Below are 17,270 nucleotides of genomic sequence, written 5' to 3'. Positions count from 1 at the left end.
GGAGGCTGCCCGTGGGTTTCGGTTTCCATACGCACCAAGAAACTAAAGTGGGCGCTTGGTGCGGTGCCTCCGCACCCTAGCATCTCCTCGGGGAACAGGGGTGAGTGGGGCCGTCCAGAGAAGGCAGGTTGCTGTGCTGGGGGGGCTCTAGGGAGCTCCTCCCCACCACTGCTAGCGCTCGTGGGTGCCCCGTCCAGGTCGCGCCCGAGAGCCGGCGCTGGGCTCGGCCATCTCACCCACTGTGGCAGTTTGTCTGCTCCTGGCGATTTGTCAGGTCAGGCAGCACGAGTGATCTCACACCAACCCCCCCGGGGCTGCCTCCTGGGGCGGACCCCTGCCCCAGGGCAGAGCCAGCCCTCTCCCCAGGGCGGCTGGCGGCCATCAGAGCTCACCTCCCTCCAAGTGGGCATCTTTGCTAGGTGTTAGGTGTAGCATACATGCACTGTGCACTCTAACAAGCTCCCACCAACTCACGAGTTGTTTTAGGGTGTGCTGGATTGTTACCATCGCGTAAGTGTTTGTATCGGCGGGGGGTGTGTGTGTGTGTGGAAACTGAGTCCTGGGCCCTGCTGCATTAGATACAACACAGCCATGTGAAAAAACAGTCCTGCCTGGAGTTGGCCAAAGCTGAGCTCCTAGGTCCTGGTTTAAGCATATAAATAGAGGAGCTGATGATGTGACAAGCTGAATGCCGGCATCTCCCAGAGATTTCGGAGGAGCAGCCTGGAAAATGGCTTTTATTCTTCTGTGGAAATGCTGGAAAGCAGGGAAGCATATTTTGGCTGAAAATGTTTGCAGTACTCAAGAAAGCTGAAGTCTACAAATGAATTTTTGAATATCTGTTTCATCTGTAGGCATGAGACATTGCAAGAAAACATATCTTTTCAATCAGGTCTTTGAGGACAGGTGGGCTGCCACAGGGTCATTTCCCGAGAGCATCACTCCAGTTAAAACAACGAGCAGCCCACAGGCAAGCACACCAAGAAATCTGGGGAGGAGCAGCCGGCACGGAGTGGCTCTTTCCACCCCTAGGAAGGAGAGGGGGAACAGCAGGGATGACACCGAGACCTCTCTGCGTCTCACATTCGCAGGACAAGCCCCGACCTCCATCCAGGCAAAGCTGCTTGCCCGTGGTGACCGGCTCACAGAGGCGCTTCTCTGCGTGGAGCTGGCAGAATAGGCTATTTCATAAAAGGAAACCAGTGAGTATGTATAAATTCGGAGCCTGCTGCCCCAGAAGACCGCCCGCATGCGCGTGGGGTGGTGTTACTCCCTGGTTTGTGCCTGTCCTGCCCCTTTCAGTGAACCTGGGCAAGCGGCGGCATGGCTGAGCTGCGGCACAAGGCAGCGTGGCTTCAGCCGAGAGGCCAGCCTGCTCAGAAATAAACATGGCTGGCAAGGCAAACAGCCCCCTGAGTACATTTAACTGAAACAACTGATCCCTCTTTCATAAATGTTTTCATGCAAACAGTGGCGGCTGTACCTTTATCAGCGACCGGATATTGAGGTATCGGTGCCCCTGATTTCGGCAGCTTGTTTAAGGACAGATTTTCCTTCTACAGGTTGCAATAAATCAGGCCAATGATACTGGCTAAATTACTAGTTTTCTTTTGGCTAGTTGTCTGCGGATTAGAGTTTTACTATCGCTGATAACTGCACATATTCCTGTGTCACATACCTTTCTAACATGAACTTTTGTAATAGTATGGAAAGAAAATGCGGTAAGAGTCTTCCCTCCCCTTCTCCTCAAGGCAAAGCCAACACAAAAAGCCAGTTATAAAACAATATGAACTCTTATTGCAATCAGGTGGTTGTGCTAAACGTCTTTATTAACCTGATATTCACAGAAAAGTGAATGCTCCGGGAAAATATCAACAAGGGTAACATTTTATTTGGCAGTTGATCACACACGACTGCTACGTGCTTTGCTATGACCATTTTAAAGCTGGTTACCAGTAGCACTGGGTATGCATAGCGGAGATAGTACAGACAGAGTGCATTACAGATGTGCGCTGCCAAAAATGAAAGACCAATGAGTCAGGTCCATAACCCTAACCCAAACCCTGGCCATGGAGCAGGACCATGTTATGAGGGACTTGACCACCCTACTCATTGCTGAGGATGCAACACTTGGAGTCCTGCAGCAAACCCAGTGCTGTGAATCTTGTATCCAGCCGCACCCACGGCAGAAATGTCCTTTTCGGGTAACAGCCATGTCTGTGCAGGCACTCGCTGCCGCACGCTGCCCTGCCTGCCCCAGAAACAATTGTCTCTGTGACCCCCCCTCACACCATTTCCACTGCCCAAGGAGCCTTCTGCCTTTTCTTCCTTCATTCAGTTCTTGCATCTCTTCGCACAGTGTGTCCATGGGATGGTCCTGGGACTCACGTGTCCTTAGAAAGATGCACCCAAGTGACACCGGTCGTAGTGAACTTGCTCTGTAACACAGATCTTCTAAGCCATATAAAGGCTTTCAGCCAACAATTATTTAGGGTAGTGAATGAGTAGGGTTTCTGCATGGGGTGATCAGTGCACCACGCAGCTCTATGGGTGCTGGACAGCGTCTGGCCCCTGATCCTTATTCAAAATGCCTCCTGTCAGCATCATTCAGAGGGTCCAGAAAACTGAATTCTTGCCTTTTTTTTAACTAACAAAGTTTGACTAATTCAAACTCAGCAGCGTGAGCATCTGAACAGATTGCCTCCCCCCAGGTTTTCTACAAGGTTCTTTGTCGAAAGTTACTATAATTTAGATGAATGTCTACTGTTTCACCAAGCCTATAGCTTTGACAAAGGCAGCTATTGATTTTGTCTGATGTGATCTATCCCGTATGAACACACACAGCTTCTCACTTGTCAGCTTGTTATCTGCTACATTATTGCAGCTCGATTCCCTTATTTGCTCTGTATTTACCAGTTGCAGAAGTTGGTGGAGTTGTTTGGCAATTTTGGGGACCAATCTTCACGAAGACTCTTTGCTTTACTCCAGTTTTCTCAGCAAAGCTTGGCCAAAATTTGTCAGAGGGATGAAATTATTTTCTGCTTGTTTCCACAGGTTGCCTGAATGGCCTGAGCAGAAAGGGAACTGGGTGATCCCTTAAGATCCCTCCTACCCTGACCTTTCTGTCAAAGCCATAAGGTCTGTCCTCTGAGGTTGCAGACACTGACTTGCACACGTATGCACATGCACACCTACCTTAATTCTGCTGTCAGACACCATTACATTACAATTACCATTAATTAAAATTAATGGCTGTGTCCTAACGACATGGACTAGAATTTGACCCCGTTTGTTCATCCACATCGTTATGATTTAATTTGCAGTCTGTATAGTGCTAAGCCAGTTGCTACAGAGCACGTACAACAGACCTGAGCATCTCAAGGAGATTTTCTTCCACCACCTGCTATTTTTGGTAGCACCAGCCCCTGCTCGCTGGAGGCCCTTAACTCTGCCCGGCGAGCCGTTGCTCACACCGTATCGATGGGAAGGGCTCAGATCAGTGGCGGTGAACAGGGGCTGGCAGTCTGGTATTAGGAGCTCACGGTGATTCAATAACCCTTCCCTCCCATCGGTTGTAGATAACCTGGAATAAAGAACATCTCCATGGAAATCACTTTACTTGTGACATTTTTCCTAGACTGTTATTCATTTGCTACCAGTTTCCAAACCCAGCTTTAGCTAAAGAGGAAAGATGGTTTACTCTGTAATCTTTTTGCACGGTGTCTCAAAGAAAAAGAGTGCTTCAGCTTGTACCCGCAGGTACAGCTGTCCTCAGACGGCTTCAGTAGTTTCTCTATAACAACTTGGAGGTCAGCTGGGTGTAATCGTTATAGGAAATGTACCAAAGCACCTCCGACCGTGAGGGATGATTTGTAGCACTCCCTCCTAGCAATGGGCTTGCACGCAAGGAAGTCCAACAAAAGAAAACTTAAAAATATGTGTATATATATACACACACGCAAACTCAGAGTTCAACGCTTGATTAAGAAGATGCTAACACTCTGCAGGAAATATTTTGGGGAAAAAGCCCACCGTATTTATTCATAAACAATTCTGCCCGTATGGGCTCCATTCTGGTGTCTAGACATTGTATGAATTGGGAGAAGAATTACTAGCCCTAGGAGGCCAGAAATACATAACAAAGTTATCACGGAGTCTGGCCTAAACAGAAGGTAGAGAACTGTAGTATCTGACTACCTGCTACTCAAGTATTTGCAAACAGCAAATTAAAGAAGTACATGTGACTATAACAGTGACATACTAAAATAGCGCTGGAAGAGACCTCATGAGTTTATTCAACATGTCACTCTGTTGGAGACAGACTCGTTCTCCCTGTGTTGTTCCTGGTGGATGGTTGCGACTTGCTGTGAGAGGTTTCCAGTGATGGAGGTCCCCACAACCTCCCTACACAGATTGTTCCAGTGCTCCCTTATTTCTGGCGATTTTCCAGTGTCAAGCCTGACTCTTCCTCACTGTCATTTAAGCCCATCATTTGTTGTTCTACAAACCATGGATGTTGGATGCACAAGATTTCCTTCCACTTTTACAGCAGCTTTCACATACTGGAGGAGCTCCCCTGAGCCTTCACAACTGGTGAAGCGATGCTGTTGACCAAGCTCAGCTCATGATATTCCTCCATGGGTTTGCTACATGGCTGGTCACTCCTCATCCTGGATTTGCACTGCTGATTTTCCCGCAAAGTTGCTGTGCTTGCCCCTAATACACTATTTCCTTTTTTTTCCCCAGACTCTCTTTCAGACTTGACAAGATCATGTTGAACACCAAGTTGGTCTTCCAAGGTAACTGCAGCCCCTCCCGGCTGCCTGACCGCTGCACACTGAGAAAGTATTGTCCCTGCTCCATCACCCGGGTCATTAATGAAAATATTCAATCACACTTTGGCTGAGTGAAACATGACTCAGTACATGCTCCTGCTCCGGCAGCACACCCCCAGTGGTTGCTCTCACAGGGGGCTTTACAGAGAAATTTCACACAAACCAAGCTCTCCTCCCTTGCTTATGAGACTAGCTCAATGCTCTTGAGAGGTTATACAGAAGAATTAGGGTTTGTGTCAGGCTTTCTTCCTCCACTGTAGTTATGAAGGACATTTGCATAAAGCAGCTGTCATATTTGTAGAAAGAAAAAGAAACAAAATCAGCTCAACAACAGGAGAAGAGGCACGAACAAGCAATAGAAAGGCTCTCAGGCTCTGCAGATTCACTGGTCATGCTGCCTACATCAGCTCCAGGTGAGACCTTAACAATTAAAACCAGAAGAGTAAAATAAACCATGAAGATTTCCACTGTATCTCTCTACAAAGGAACATTTTCAAAAGCTAGAAACCACCACTGTTGGGTCACGGCATAAAGGAGCTTGCAGAAAGACGGACAACACCTATGTGATGGATGAAGTGTGCAAGCAGCTCTTGAGAAACGCAGCTTGATGGGAAACTGCACCAAGCAATAGTTCTTCTCTCTCCTTTGCTTGGGGTGAACCGGGGGGACGGACCTGGTTAACCACAGCACAGTGAGCACATCGCAGCCGATCGATAGCCCAAAGTGCTGGAACAGATGAGAAATTGTTGCTATGGATTTATATAGGGTTATAAATTTTAAAGGGAGGTCACCTGAGAGTAATCTTAAGAAGCAGGAACAGTAACTTCTCTTCTATGTGGAAGCGAAGAGAGGTGATACTGGGACAGAAAAAGTTGTAAACATCATATTAAGGCATTTGGGAATGGAGAGAGGCAAGATGATGTAATAGCTGGCTGAGGTTGTTTAAAAGATATTTTTATTGCCTGAGGGTGATACATTCAAGGGCATAAACATGGATTTCTCAGTCTCAGTTTCTGATTAAGAAAGCCAGTAAATTACAGACCACGGCTGGAGTCTCTCTGAGAGGCAGCAAGACAGAGTGGGGAGGGATGCCCCCGAGCGGCACGGCACCACCACCTGTCCCAGACTCGGGGTTTGTGTGACCCAAGTGGGAGAGACCAAGACACACACCTCCCTGAGGGAGCCGTGGAGCGGCTTGTGGTGGAGCTGGCTGCCGCAGCTCCCCTGAGCTGGGTTGCCCTCCCCGGCTTGCCCGGTTTGCCCGGTTTGCCCTCTGTCCTCTGCCTCCTGCCCACAGCCGGGCGGCCAGGCTTGCGTGTCCGTATTAAAAGGGAGCCATCACCAGAAGCGCTGCCACAGGGGAAGAGCATTTACCTCCACCAAAGGGTCTGACCGACCTCTCTGATAGATGCAAAAGCAGCTCGTGGTGTGTTTTTAGACCAACCTGAACGTGCCTGCATGTTGGCTGTGCTCTGTAAGTGGGACTCCACCACTACACCCACGTTAATCTGTTCCGCTCCTACCCTGGCGCCTGGAAAAAATGATCCACAGGGCATTGCGCTGCCTATCGCACCCCAAAGGCAGGTCTTGAAGATGTCCTTCAGGTAGCCCAACGGCATGGCATGCCCTTTAGGATTATCCTGGCCACAAATCAGCACATAATGGTGAGGCGGGCTAAGCCTTCGGTGCTCGCTCCGAAGGCCTTAGGAGTGTAATATACTGGGTATCCTGAAAAATACCACTCCTGTTGTGTCTTTTCACCTCTGGCAGTAGGTGACTTTCAAAAGGCAGAGAATAAACTCCACCAGTTGCTTACAGATGCTTCTGAGGAGCACTGGGTGATGAAGCGAGCTGCAGATCTGATAGACCCAGTCATTTTTGTCTGCATCTCTGCCAGACCGGTCCATGGATCTCTCTCATATGTAGTTTTCCCAGGTGTGGCAAGAGCAGAAGTGGCACAGAAGTAACACTGTCCCCCTCGGAGCAGTCCCCTCCGAGGTGATGTCCACCCGACTCCTCACATGTGAAACCCCTCTGAGAGAAGCAGTAGCACCTTCTGAAAAGAGAGGAAAATGGACGAGTGTTTGAGGAGAGGCAGCTCACGCCAAGAGCAGGAGAGCTGACATTGTCACAGTGCCTTCAGGGAAGAGAGAAGGAAAGGCAACCTCTGGGGCAGAAATGAAGGTGAAAGGGGTGTCAGGGCAAGAAGAGAGACCAATAGGAACAGCAGACACAGATGGATGTTCCCAAAATGGGAACGGAAGACATGCATCCTATCCGTGTTTTGTATGTGAATACCTTGTTTCAGGAGCAAAATGACTTTTCTGATGTTCTTTGGTAGCTCCCAAGCAAATTTCACTGATACCTCATTTTCTCATAGCATCACTTTCTGCCCTGCAGAAGGGGAGGATAACAAAGCACAGATTTTCATGCAGGTATCCAGCTCTCACCTGTTACTACGTAGGGATGCTCCACAGAGCAGGATAAGACACCTTCCACGCCCTGAACTGTCCAGTGGTATGCTGTACTCATGAGAAGTGGGGAGCACCCACAGCACCGGGTGCCACTGACACACTCCTTGGTTTGTGGCAGGGACAAAATGGGAAGGGGGTGCCGGGGGGCTTGTGCCCTGCTCAGCACTGGCTGAGGCACCAGGGAATCACTGGTTTGGTGGAAACACAGCCACGTAGCTTGGCAGGCAAACGGGATAAGCAACTGGTTGGGCAGAAAACCAGTTCTGCTGCCTGCATGATAGAGAAGCTGGATTGACATCACCAAGTCAAGTATCAGACACATTCAGCGTATTTCTGCCTGCTCAGATAAAGTAACAAGTGCTCATTTCAGACCAAGCATGGCAGGATGGAATAGTATTATTTGGAAACTTTTATGGATCTCACCAATACTATGGACATGCTATGGTTAGGGAAAAGGTCCCAGTTTTAATGACGACAAAGGCAGAGCCAGAGCCTTTCCTAACTTCTAAAAATGTCTTATGAAAGAAGAGAGTCGGAGATGTTCTGGTTGGCACAATAAGTGCCGCGTGCTGCTAACGTAGCGGTGGGTTTCAGCAGACAAGCTAGCAGCCGGGGTATTTACCTAAATACGGCTGGGAGAGTCGTGGTTCTTCACAGAGTCTTTATCTCCCGCAAACACATCTCCTGTGGACCTGATGCCGTCTGACAGCACAGCAACTACAGCAAAGTATGCTAATCTTTCCAGTTTCATTTCAAATGAAAATAATGCAAGTAGCTGTTCTCGTTCACAAATAGGCAGTATCTGATTACTCTTAGGGCTCACTTTTCCAGTGTTATGAGCGAGTCCTCATACAATGGATTGCTCTGCAAACGCCTGACTCCCACGTGACGGTCTTTGACTGCCACAGAGCAGCTGAGATCCCCGGGAGAAAGGAGTCCATCTTCAGACGCATCAAGCTGGGGAGCTGCTCAAAGTCTTGGGTTTATGCTTGGTGCACGGATCACACTTCACCCCCCAAAATCTCCCTGCAAAAACTTTCTGACGTGTTTATTTTGACAGCATAATTCAATCAACTTATTTTCTTTGAGCAATTTATAGAACAGTAAGTGTACAGAAAAGTGGAGCCCTTAACTTATTTGTCTCCCATTTTCCTTATTTGCCCCTGCACAATGACATTTAAAACAGAATACACCACTGCTTGGAAAAATGATTAATACTTTAGGAAAATGTAACTTCCTACTGATTAAGAAAAATTAGCACAGTATCAAAAGTCAGAGGCTGATATTGGGAAGCAGCAAGGTCCCCATATTTACTGATACATTCAACTTTCAACAGAAGAGACTTCTTTTGACAACATCTTCATATTACCTAGATGCACTTCTTTCTATAAAAAGCAGCAACTAGAAGTGACAAATTATGTCTGCCTGCAGGTATACAATCACATTATCTCACTGTGATGCAAAGGATAACATGTCACTGAAGGTGATGATTAAAAAAAAATCAGTCATTCAAAGTGTGTCATAGATCTAATTACATTTTATGGCAGACTCAACCTTTATTTAAACAATCTACATCTTGGAGAATGTTTCCAGAGCCTCTCCTTCTGCCTTGGTTTTAAATGTAATTATTAATCTGCATGCCATCATCTTGCCGGTGAGCAAATGAGTACTGACCCATACAAAATATGCCTTATCTCAAAAAGACAGAGGGTTCAAGCTAATTTTTAAAACCTTTTTCCAAACATTCCCCCAAAAATCTCAGTCTGTCAATTAAGCTACAAACTGAAGCAAGCATACAGGCAGCAGGCCATTTGGAGAAACTCCTTCCCAGGAAAACCAGCTTTGTTTTAAACCAGCCAGGAGCTAGACAGTGAGTAGCAGGAAAAAAGCATGAAAATATTCCCTCAGCTCAGAATTTCTTTCCTTCCCCCAGAGCCGATTCGCCTCCTCCTGACCCCATCCAGCCCTTGTGCCTGAAGCATCGCAGCTAGCCCACCCCTGCCATCCCCGTGTCATTGGACCAAAACACCCTGTGCTAGAGAAACAAGGGTTTCCAACAGTGCTGATAAACATCCATTGCATTAAAAAAACCTCTCTGCCAACATCCTCGGCTCAGCCCCTTCCTCTGCTGGAGTGAATTTAAGCCCATGGAAACACTGGCTTGTGCAGAGACAAAAAACCTGGATCGTTCTTACCCCACACGGTGTTCCCGTGCTTTCCTACCAAACAGAGCCATGTGGGAAACACAGGTGTAAGGACACAGAGGTCCTCAATCCCCGCTGAGTTTAGGGGGGAAAAGCAGCTTCCAGGCTGCTTGGGCTGTGAAAAAGCAAAGCACCCTGTGCACGTGCTGCTGCCTGGCGATAAGGGCGTGGAGGATAAAAACGTAAAGCAGCCGATTGATTTGGTACTTGTAGGTCCAGTTAGCAAGCAAGATTGCTGAAGGGTCCACCTTTAGGAATACGGGTGCTTAAATCCTTTTCCTAATTCTGATCCTAAGCATCTAATTCTCACTTTTAAGTGCTGACACATCTTTAAAAATCTGCCATCATACGGCTTTTACACACTAACCAAGGAAAATGAGGAATCCTTTCCTTTGTGAGTAAAGCTGGAGAGGTAGATAAACTCAGCATCAGGAGCTCAGTTCACACAGTATTGTTTCTTTTTCTTGATTACAGAACTCTAATTCCTATTTACACAGTTATAAAGAAATGCACGTGTAGAGAGATACAGCTTGACTCGGAAAAAAGTTCCCTTAACAGTTACTCAGATTTGCTGGTTCCACGCAATACCCCCTGTAATGCCTGTGGGCACTAGCAACGGGCAAAAGCTGGGAACCAAAGTGCAGTCAAACATTGGCAGGTATTTTCCCAGGTATTTTCCTCATCAGGCAGGTTCTGACACCGTGCCCAGCTGCGAGTGAGATGAAGAGCAAGCCCGCGTCATCTCACACTGCTGTAGGAAACAGCACCTTCAGGAGATGTTCCAGTAACCAAAAGATCCATAACAAGGCGCAGCTTTCTGGAGACGTGGAGGCATGAACCAGAGCTCATGTCAGGTAACAGAGTAGCACAGCGGTCCATTGGTGTGTGGGTGAAATAAAGCACATGGAAAGACAAGGAAAAATGAGCAAACACGAATAGGATGTAGTGAAGACATTGAGGACAGCTCTTGGTTTCTGTACTATTGGGACATTATAATTTTTATTTCTTTTTTTTTAATGGTTTTGGTCTTTTTCATGCATTTAATGCACCATAATTGCATGCTAAATGTTCCTGCTCTGGACCAAACACACATGATTGATAGAAACACAGGCTTTTTTGTTTGAAAACAAAGGAAAACATCTATTTCTTAAGGAAAACAGCAAGGAGCATGGGCTAACAAAGGCTGGCTGTGCTCAGGTGCAGGGGGCGATGATAGGCACAGCGCCTGGCTCCCGCTCTGGTCTTGCCTGGGTGGAGAGAAAGCCCGTGCCCAGGGGAAGGTGCGAGGGACAGTGCAAAGATGCTCTGCCCCAGCACTTTGTGTCGGGGGCACAGAGGGCAGCAGGGGATGGAAGAGGCATGTTGTCCTGTAGGTGACTGCTGAGTCCGGGCTTGCAGCTAGAGGCCTAATTGTGTTCAAAAGCAGGGTGAAAGGTGGATCTGGACTATGTTTTATTCCTTCACAAGGCTGTACGGTAGGTTGGGCAGCTCAAGAGATCTGCCTGCGCTTGCAGTTGTCCACTTGAGGGGTCTAGGATTGACGGTAACTCAAATGATGCTGCAGTGACGAAATGTTTTTGGTCGTTTGCCTTGTGTGCAGCACCATTGCTAGAAGGGCACACCACATTCAGCTGATGTATCCGAGGTACCCGCCGGAGGAGCTGTTTCCACGTTGTGTGTCACACCTTGAACCACTGCGCTCTTCCCCTAACGCAGATATTAGCACGTTCATCTTTTCTCTTGCTCCTTCTCTCCCACCATTTGTATTATGATGCCAACAAAGTAGAATGATAAAAAAAGGATGGGAATCTGCTGGAAAACCCCCTTCACTATTGGGCTTTGCTGTATAGAGTGGACCCTGCACAGAGACCGCACCATCGCTTCACCTCCTGCTGCCTTCTGTCACTCCTTTGCAGCAGACAGAGCTGACACGAGCAGACCTGCCTCCGCTGAACCGGTTGCCACATCTACTGTCAGTGCTGAGTCAGCGCTTATGGCTTTCCAGGTGCCCCAGCAGCAGTTGGATTATTTCCACGCCGAGTTACTGCCCTCGATAAATGAAACTGCCCCTGGGGGGATGTTTTCCCTGGGAGAGCTTTCTGTATTCGGAGGAAAGAGTTTAAACATTGAGAGGGCAGTGAAAGGCATGTCGGTTTTCCACCCAGGGGAGTTTTGGGTGGCACTCCTGAGCAAAACGCAGCAGCTCAGGAGCTGCTTCGTGAGCTTTCAGCTGCAGCAGGTCCCAGGGAGGAGTTCACTCGATGAGGACCAGGCAACGGGGAGGCACCTCGCAACTCAGAGTGTCCCCCAAACAAGCAAACCCAGCAGGGGTTAAGGTGAGCTCCAGATGTGCTCATCCTCCGCGCAGAGCTGAATCGCACCCACTCGGTCACTCCTTGCCCTCCGAGTCGCATGTCTTTGTCATGAAGCAGGAAGAAGGAAAAAACACGGGTTTTTGTTTTCCCCCTTGTCTTTTTTTCTTTTTAAATGACTACCACAAGAGCGTAGGAGCAGCTGCACTATCAGAAATTTTTTTTACCTCATTAAAAAAATTTATCCTTTTAAAATGAGAGTGGCAGAATGGAGATTAGAGCTTCTAGTGCTTCGCCGGGTGTTACTTAGTACCTGTGGATCATTACATTGATAAAAATATGTACAGACTCACTTTGCAGGTTTAAAAGTGTTTTGTCCTTTTGTTTGCTTAGTTAAATAAAGAGGTTTTGTTTGACCTGTGATTTTGAATCCAGCTGGCTTTTTAATATACAGTGACTCATACAAAGCAACCTGCGGAGTCGGTCTCATTTCCACCGTTACACCGCTGATTTCAGCAGAAGCCCCACAGAAAATCAAGCGGCGGGGGGGGCTTTCAGCCCAGGTCCCGACCAGGCCTTCCTCACCAGAACTGTGCTCTTCTTTCTGTAATTGCTCCCGCCGAAATGAGGGAGCTAATCACAGAGAGAGGTGCTTCACGCAAGCCAAATTGCCAGGATCTGGCCTTTTGAGGCACTGCAAGTCCTGTAAGATTTTCAAGGTTAGTAATAAACCATTAGTTTCTAATGAAAATTGGAGCTGAGGCCGAGGACTTCCTGCCTCAAAATGGTAATTTTTTATAATGAGATACTGTCATTATCTTGCCTGATGTGCAATAGAGCATCACTGGTTTTAGCGGGAGCAGGCTGGGAGCTCTTTAGACCAAGACTGACATTATTTTATCTACTTCAGAACAAGCCAAAGAATTTTTAAGGGTGTTAAAGCAGGAAATCTCATTTCCATTTTCAGTAAAGGCTACATATAATATATCATTACCAAACATTGGACCTGATCCTTGCGCCTAACTCAGTGTGCGTTTTCTCCCCTCACAGACTGCACCATTGACGTGAGAATGTAAAAACCATTGAGCACACGGGCCCGCAGGGACAAGGAAAGATCCGTGCTCACCAGTGGTGATGGCAATTTCTATTGCAGTTCTGCAGTCTCTGGGCAGGCAAAGTTGCCCATTGACTTTTGGAAATACAAGACCAGACACAGTACATGGTTGTCCCCCTAGCTGGCTCCCCATCGGGGCTGCAGGGGGGTCACGGCGATGCACTGCCCAGCGACTGGCAATGGGGGCTACAGGAATTTTTGTCTTCCACAAATGATTTCATGACCAAGGTAAAAGTGCCATCATCTGACAACAGGAGGAGTTTGTGGGTCCAGATATTGCAAATGTCACACTATTTCCTCAAATAAATGTATGCTCTTTCAATAAAAAACTCAGCAAGGAAAATATATGCATCATGCTAGACACAATTCCTGGACTTCCTCCATCAGGAATCGCAGCTCTTCTTTTTCTAAAGTGAGATGTTGTTTGGGAAGGCAAGAGATTATGTAGCCTGCTTTATGTTATTCTGCTCAGGTATCCCTGCAGATCGGGACTCGCTTTGAAAATGAAAGGCCGTATTTTACTGCAAGTGGGTTGACGTCAATTCCACTCCCAGGGCTAACCAAAAACCATCAAAATAGTCTCTCTTCTTTTGCCTTAGTCTTTCCCAGAAATTATGAGTCAGCAAAAGCTTTCTGAACGTGGTATATAGAAAAAAAACCACATTTGTATTGTCCCAACAAAATGAATGGCTAAGATCACTGTAACCCAAATTTGCTTCCTAGAAGAGGGGAAGAATGCTCGGGGAAATACCTTGAAAGTGTCGCATTTTTAACAGGAGGGATCCAGCTTTATTTTGTAGATACAGTAAACCATTGGGGAAAGTGCTAGACTGAAAATGTCGTCATATAGTAAAATCACGAAACAAAGCAAATAACATGTTGGGCTAAAAATGGAAAAGCAACTCACCTAAGTCCTTTTCGCTCCCGGATTAAGTGGATTATTACTGAAGTAGGATTCTACCCATCTAAGTTTTTCTATATCTAATTTTTATATGGGTTGTCACTGCTTAATGAATTTATGGTGAAAATCCCTGATGCCCAGTTCCTGACAGAGTTCATGGAGGGAGGTGGCATCAGGGGTGGTCTCTAGCAGATTCGGTCTCCCTAAATTCAGAGTCTAAAAGTACGCATAAAAAATTTCTCCTAGGGGCTTTTAGAGCCAATACTGGTCTTCAGAGCCTGCACAGGGCTCCCAGGAGCCTGCTCAGGTCTTACTCAGCACCTCACACCTGGGTGCAGGTTCAGTGCCGGGGTGTACTGAACGGTACTGTACCGGGGTGTACCTGCATCCCGGCGTGGAGCGCGGCTTGCAGGAAACACTCAGTGAGGGAACCGATGGCCAGAACCCTGCCCTGCGGTTTTACTGCGGTCCACACAGGAATGACAAAGATTTATGAGCCTAAAGCCTAGCAGATGGAAAGTTTTCCCATTTTACCAGAAAGTTTTGCCAGATTCTACCAGTCCGAGGCACTCGGCGGTCTTTTCTCTCAGCAGTTACTACTGTGGGTGATGCAGCATCTTTGGCTGAGTCTATGCAGGTTACAGAGCAGGGCCAGGATGCTCCACCCAGCAGTTTGGTCCCTGGCTTTGCAGGGGGAAAAGAGTTTAGGCACGCTCCGTGCCACCCGGCCGGAGGGCTAGAGGGCAGACCTTGCCCTCTTTTATTTACTAGCTTAGTCGCAGCGTATGAGATGGGGGCTTAAAAGAGGGGGGGAAAAAAATCTTTCTCACTAGCAACTTTAGAGTTCTTAATCCGGGCAGCGTTTTGACCTGTCTTGATCTGGTTTAAATCATATTTGTAACATCACTGCCACAGTGCCCTGATGAACTGCATGCCTGAAGGTATTCATCAATTACAATGACACATTTGTGATTATTAGAATTGATAAAAATAATGGGGCTAGCTGAGTCTGGAATACGGTTTGTTTTTTTTTTAAATGAAATATCTTTGTATTATCAGTGAAGTGATACTGGTTTTCATAATAATTGCACTCACATAAATACAGCGTTACTGACTCACAGCCTCGCTGAGGCTTGTTGGATCCCTGTGGCCCCAGCTTCTCCAGCAGGCAAACGCTTGATGCATTGCCCAGTCATAAGCTGGAAAACACATTAGTCCGAACTTTTTATATGCACATAAAAGTAATCTGTTTCAGCCCTTAAATACAAATTGAAATGATAGTGATAAACTGTAACATAACCAGGATGTAAATGTAGCAGAACTATAAATAAACAAGCAGCAACACTGCTTCTGAAATCCGCCGCGCGTATTACTGCTCTAAATAAATCAATCGCCGGTGAATTTGAACCTGAGTGAAGAAGTGTTTCCGAACTCTGAACAACATCGACCTCTGATGGGCTCTTTGAAGCCACTAAGCCGTGGGATTATCAGAAAACTGTATGCTGCTCTGAGACAGGCAGACAGCAAAGATGCACTTAAATGATTTTTCTACAGCACGCAGTCTGAAAAGGAGAGGGGGATAAAACAATTCAGGTTCCCCTCAGAACTGCGGATGATAAGGCAAGTCAATTATTGTGGCATTTTACAGGCTTTTAGGAAAGAAGACTGAGACTTTTTTTCTTTTTTCCTTTTTTCCCCTCCAGTGTTAGACTAAAAGAGGAAAAAAAGAGCCCAGCTTAGAGTCTATTTCCCCCCCCCCCCCGGTTTGATAACTTGTTAATGGAGCATTATCATAAAGGGCTAACTTATAATAACGTGAAGATGAAAGCTACTGGAAACCTGGCAAATGACTGTAATTAGCAGCCTATTTGACTGGGCTTTTTGTTTCTTTGGTTGCTGGAGAATAAAAAGGAGTTTGCGCTCTTCATTACTCTCTCCTCGCCAGACTAAAGAGAACAAACAAGCAAGCAGGCAGGAAGGTGCCTTTCTTGGCGCGGTATTTCATCTCCATAGTGAATGATGATCTCTTCAGGCAGAATTACACGGGGAGCTTTCAAAAGTAAACAAAGGGACTTCGCTCAACTGGCAAATTTGCCAGCTCTCTTCTTTCTAAAAGCATCTAAACACACAAAGTTATACTACATCTTACATGTTTTTATTTGTATACAAAATGTTATAATTTATCAATATTGTGCAGCAAAGTATAGATACACACATACATACATACACCCCCCCCCCCAACACACACACACGTACAAATACAAACACAACTTTCTTTCTCTCTGCCCTTCAGAAAGGCAACACTGTTTTGGCAGGTCAGCAGCTAGAAATAAGGTGCTATAATTAAGCGGTATCGGAATGTCTTCACTTTACAAATGTGATGTGCAAATTTATATACAACCACTTTTTTTTTTCGCGGAACCCAAAACTCCATACCCCGAACCACTCTCAGAGATACGAACATGTATAAAGTGCTAATACTTAAGCATGTTTCCAACGACTTCACGACGTACTTTGAAGACCCCCCCGGGCACCGTACTAGTTCACTGGGTAGATTGTCACTCGGTGTGGTACGACAGAGAGAAAAGTCACTCAGACATCGCTGGGGGACCGGGAGCGAAAGGACACTTTAGCCTGAAAGCAGCCGCAGAAGAGCACCCACATGGACCTCTGGATTTCCTGGTTTCTGTAGGCGTAAATGATGGGGTTGATCATGGAGTTGTAGGTAGCGGGTAGAAGCGTGGCGTACGTGTACACGGAAGGGTAGTCGGGATCCCCCACTACGCAGTAGATGGCAAAAGGCAGCCAGCTGGCCCCGAAAGTCCCGAGGATTATAGCAAGGGTAGAGACTCCTTTTTTGGTGGCGACATAGTGAGAAGCAGTCAGAAAGTGCTGCTGGAGAGCTATCTGGTGGGCATGCCTGCAAACGATCTTGCAGATCTCGATGTAGAGATGGAGCATGATGAGGAAAATGAGAAAGAAAGAGGCGGACAGCAGCGTCACGTTGCTCTTGGTCAAGGGTCTGACGACGCTGCAGGCGGCGCGGTCATGGAGGCAGTTCCAGCCCAGGACGGGCAGCAGCCCCAGGCAGAGGGAGACCCCCCAGGCCCCCGCCAGCATGGTGTGGATGCAGAGCACCGTCCTCTCCGAGTAGTAGGTGAGGGCGTTGTAGAGAGAGAGGTAGCGATCGACCGTGATGGCCAGCAAGCTACTCACAGAGGCGGCGAAGGAGGCGACGAGGAAGCCCACCGTCAGCAGGCTGACCGTCTCGGAGCGGATCACGTACTGGAAAACGAAGTTGAGGATGAGGCCGAGGCCGGCCAGGAGGTCGGCCGTGGCCAGGCTGCCCACCAGCACGAACATGGGGGTGCGCAGGGCGGGCGAGCACCAGATGATGGCCACCAACAGGGCGTTCTCGCAGGCGATGGCA

At 47.4% G+C, this 17,270-nt stretch overlaps 1 protein-coding gene across 1 annotated transcript; it reads right to left on the bottom strand.

The window, feature by feature from the left end:
- Nucleotides 1–16,432: 16,432 nt before the first annotated feature.
- On the bottom strand, nt 16,433–17,269 carry GPR6 (G protein-coupled receptor 6; the record flags this gene model as incomplete). The annotated part of the gene is made up of 1 exon (XM_009326430.1): nt 16,433–17,269. A coding segment is annotated over one exon (837 nt), but the record flags the coding sequence as incomplete, so codon positions are not given.
- Between the last annotated feature and the right edge of the window lies 1 nt (nt 17,270).

Source organism: Pygoscelis adeliae, unplaced genomic scaffold (assembly GCF_000699105.1).
Source record: "Pygoscelis adeliae isolate BGI_AS28 unplaced genomic scaffold, ASM69910v1 Scaffold206, whole genome shotgun sequence".
Lineage (NCBI taxonomy): Eukaryota > Metazoa > Chordata > Aves > Sphenisciformes > Spheniscidae > Pygoscelis > Pygoscelis adeliae.
The sequence above is the reverse complement of the archived record's forward strand: the minus strand, read 5'-3'. Positions and strand labels throughout refer to the sequence as shown.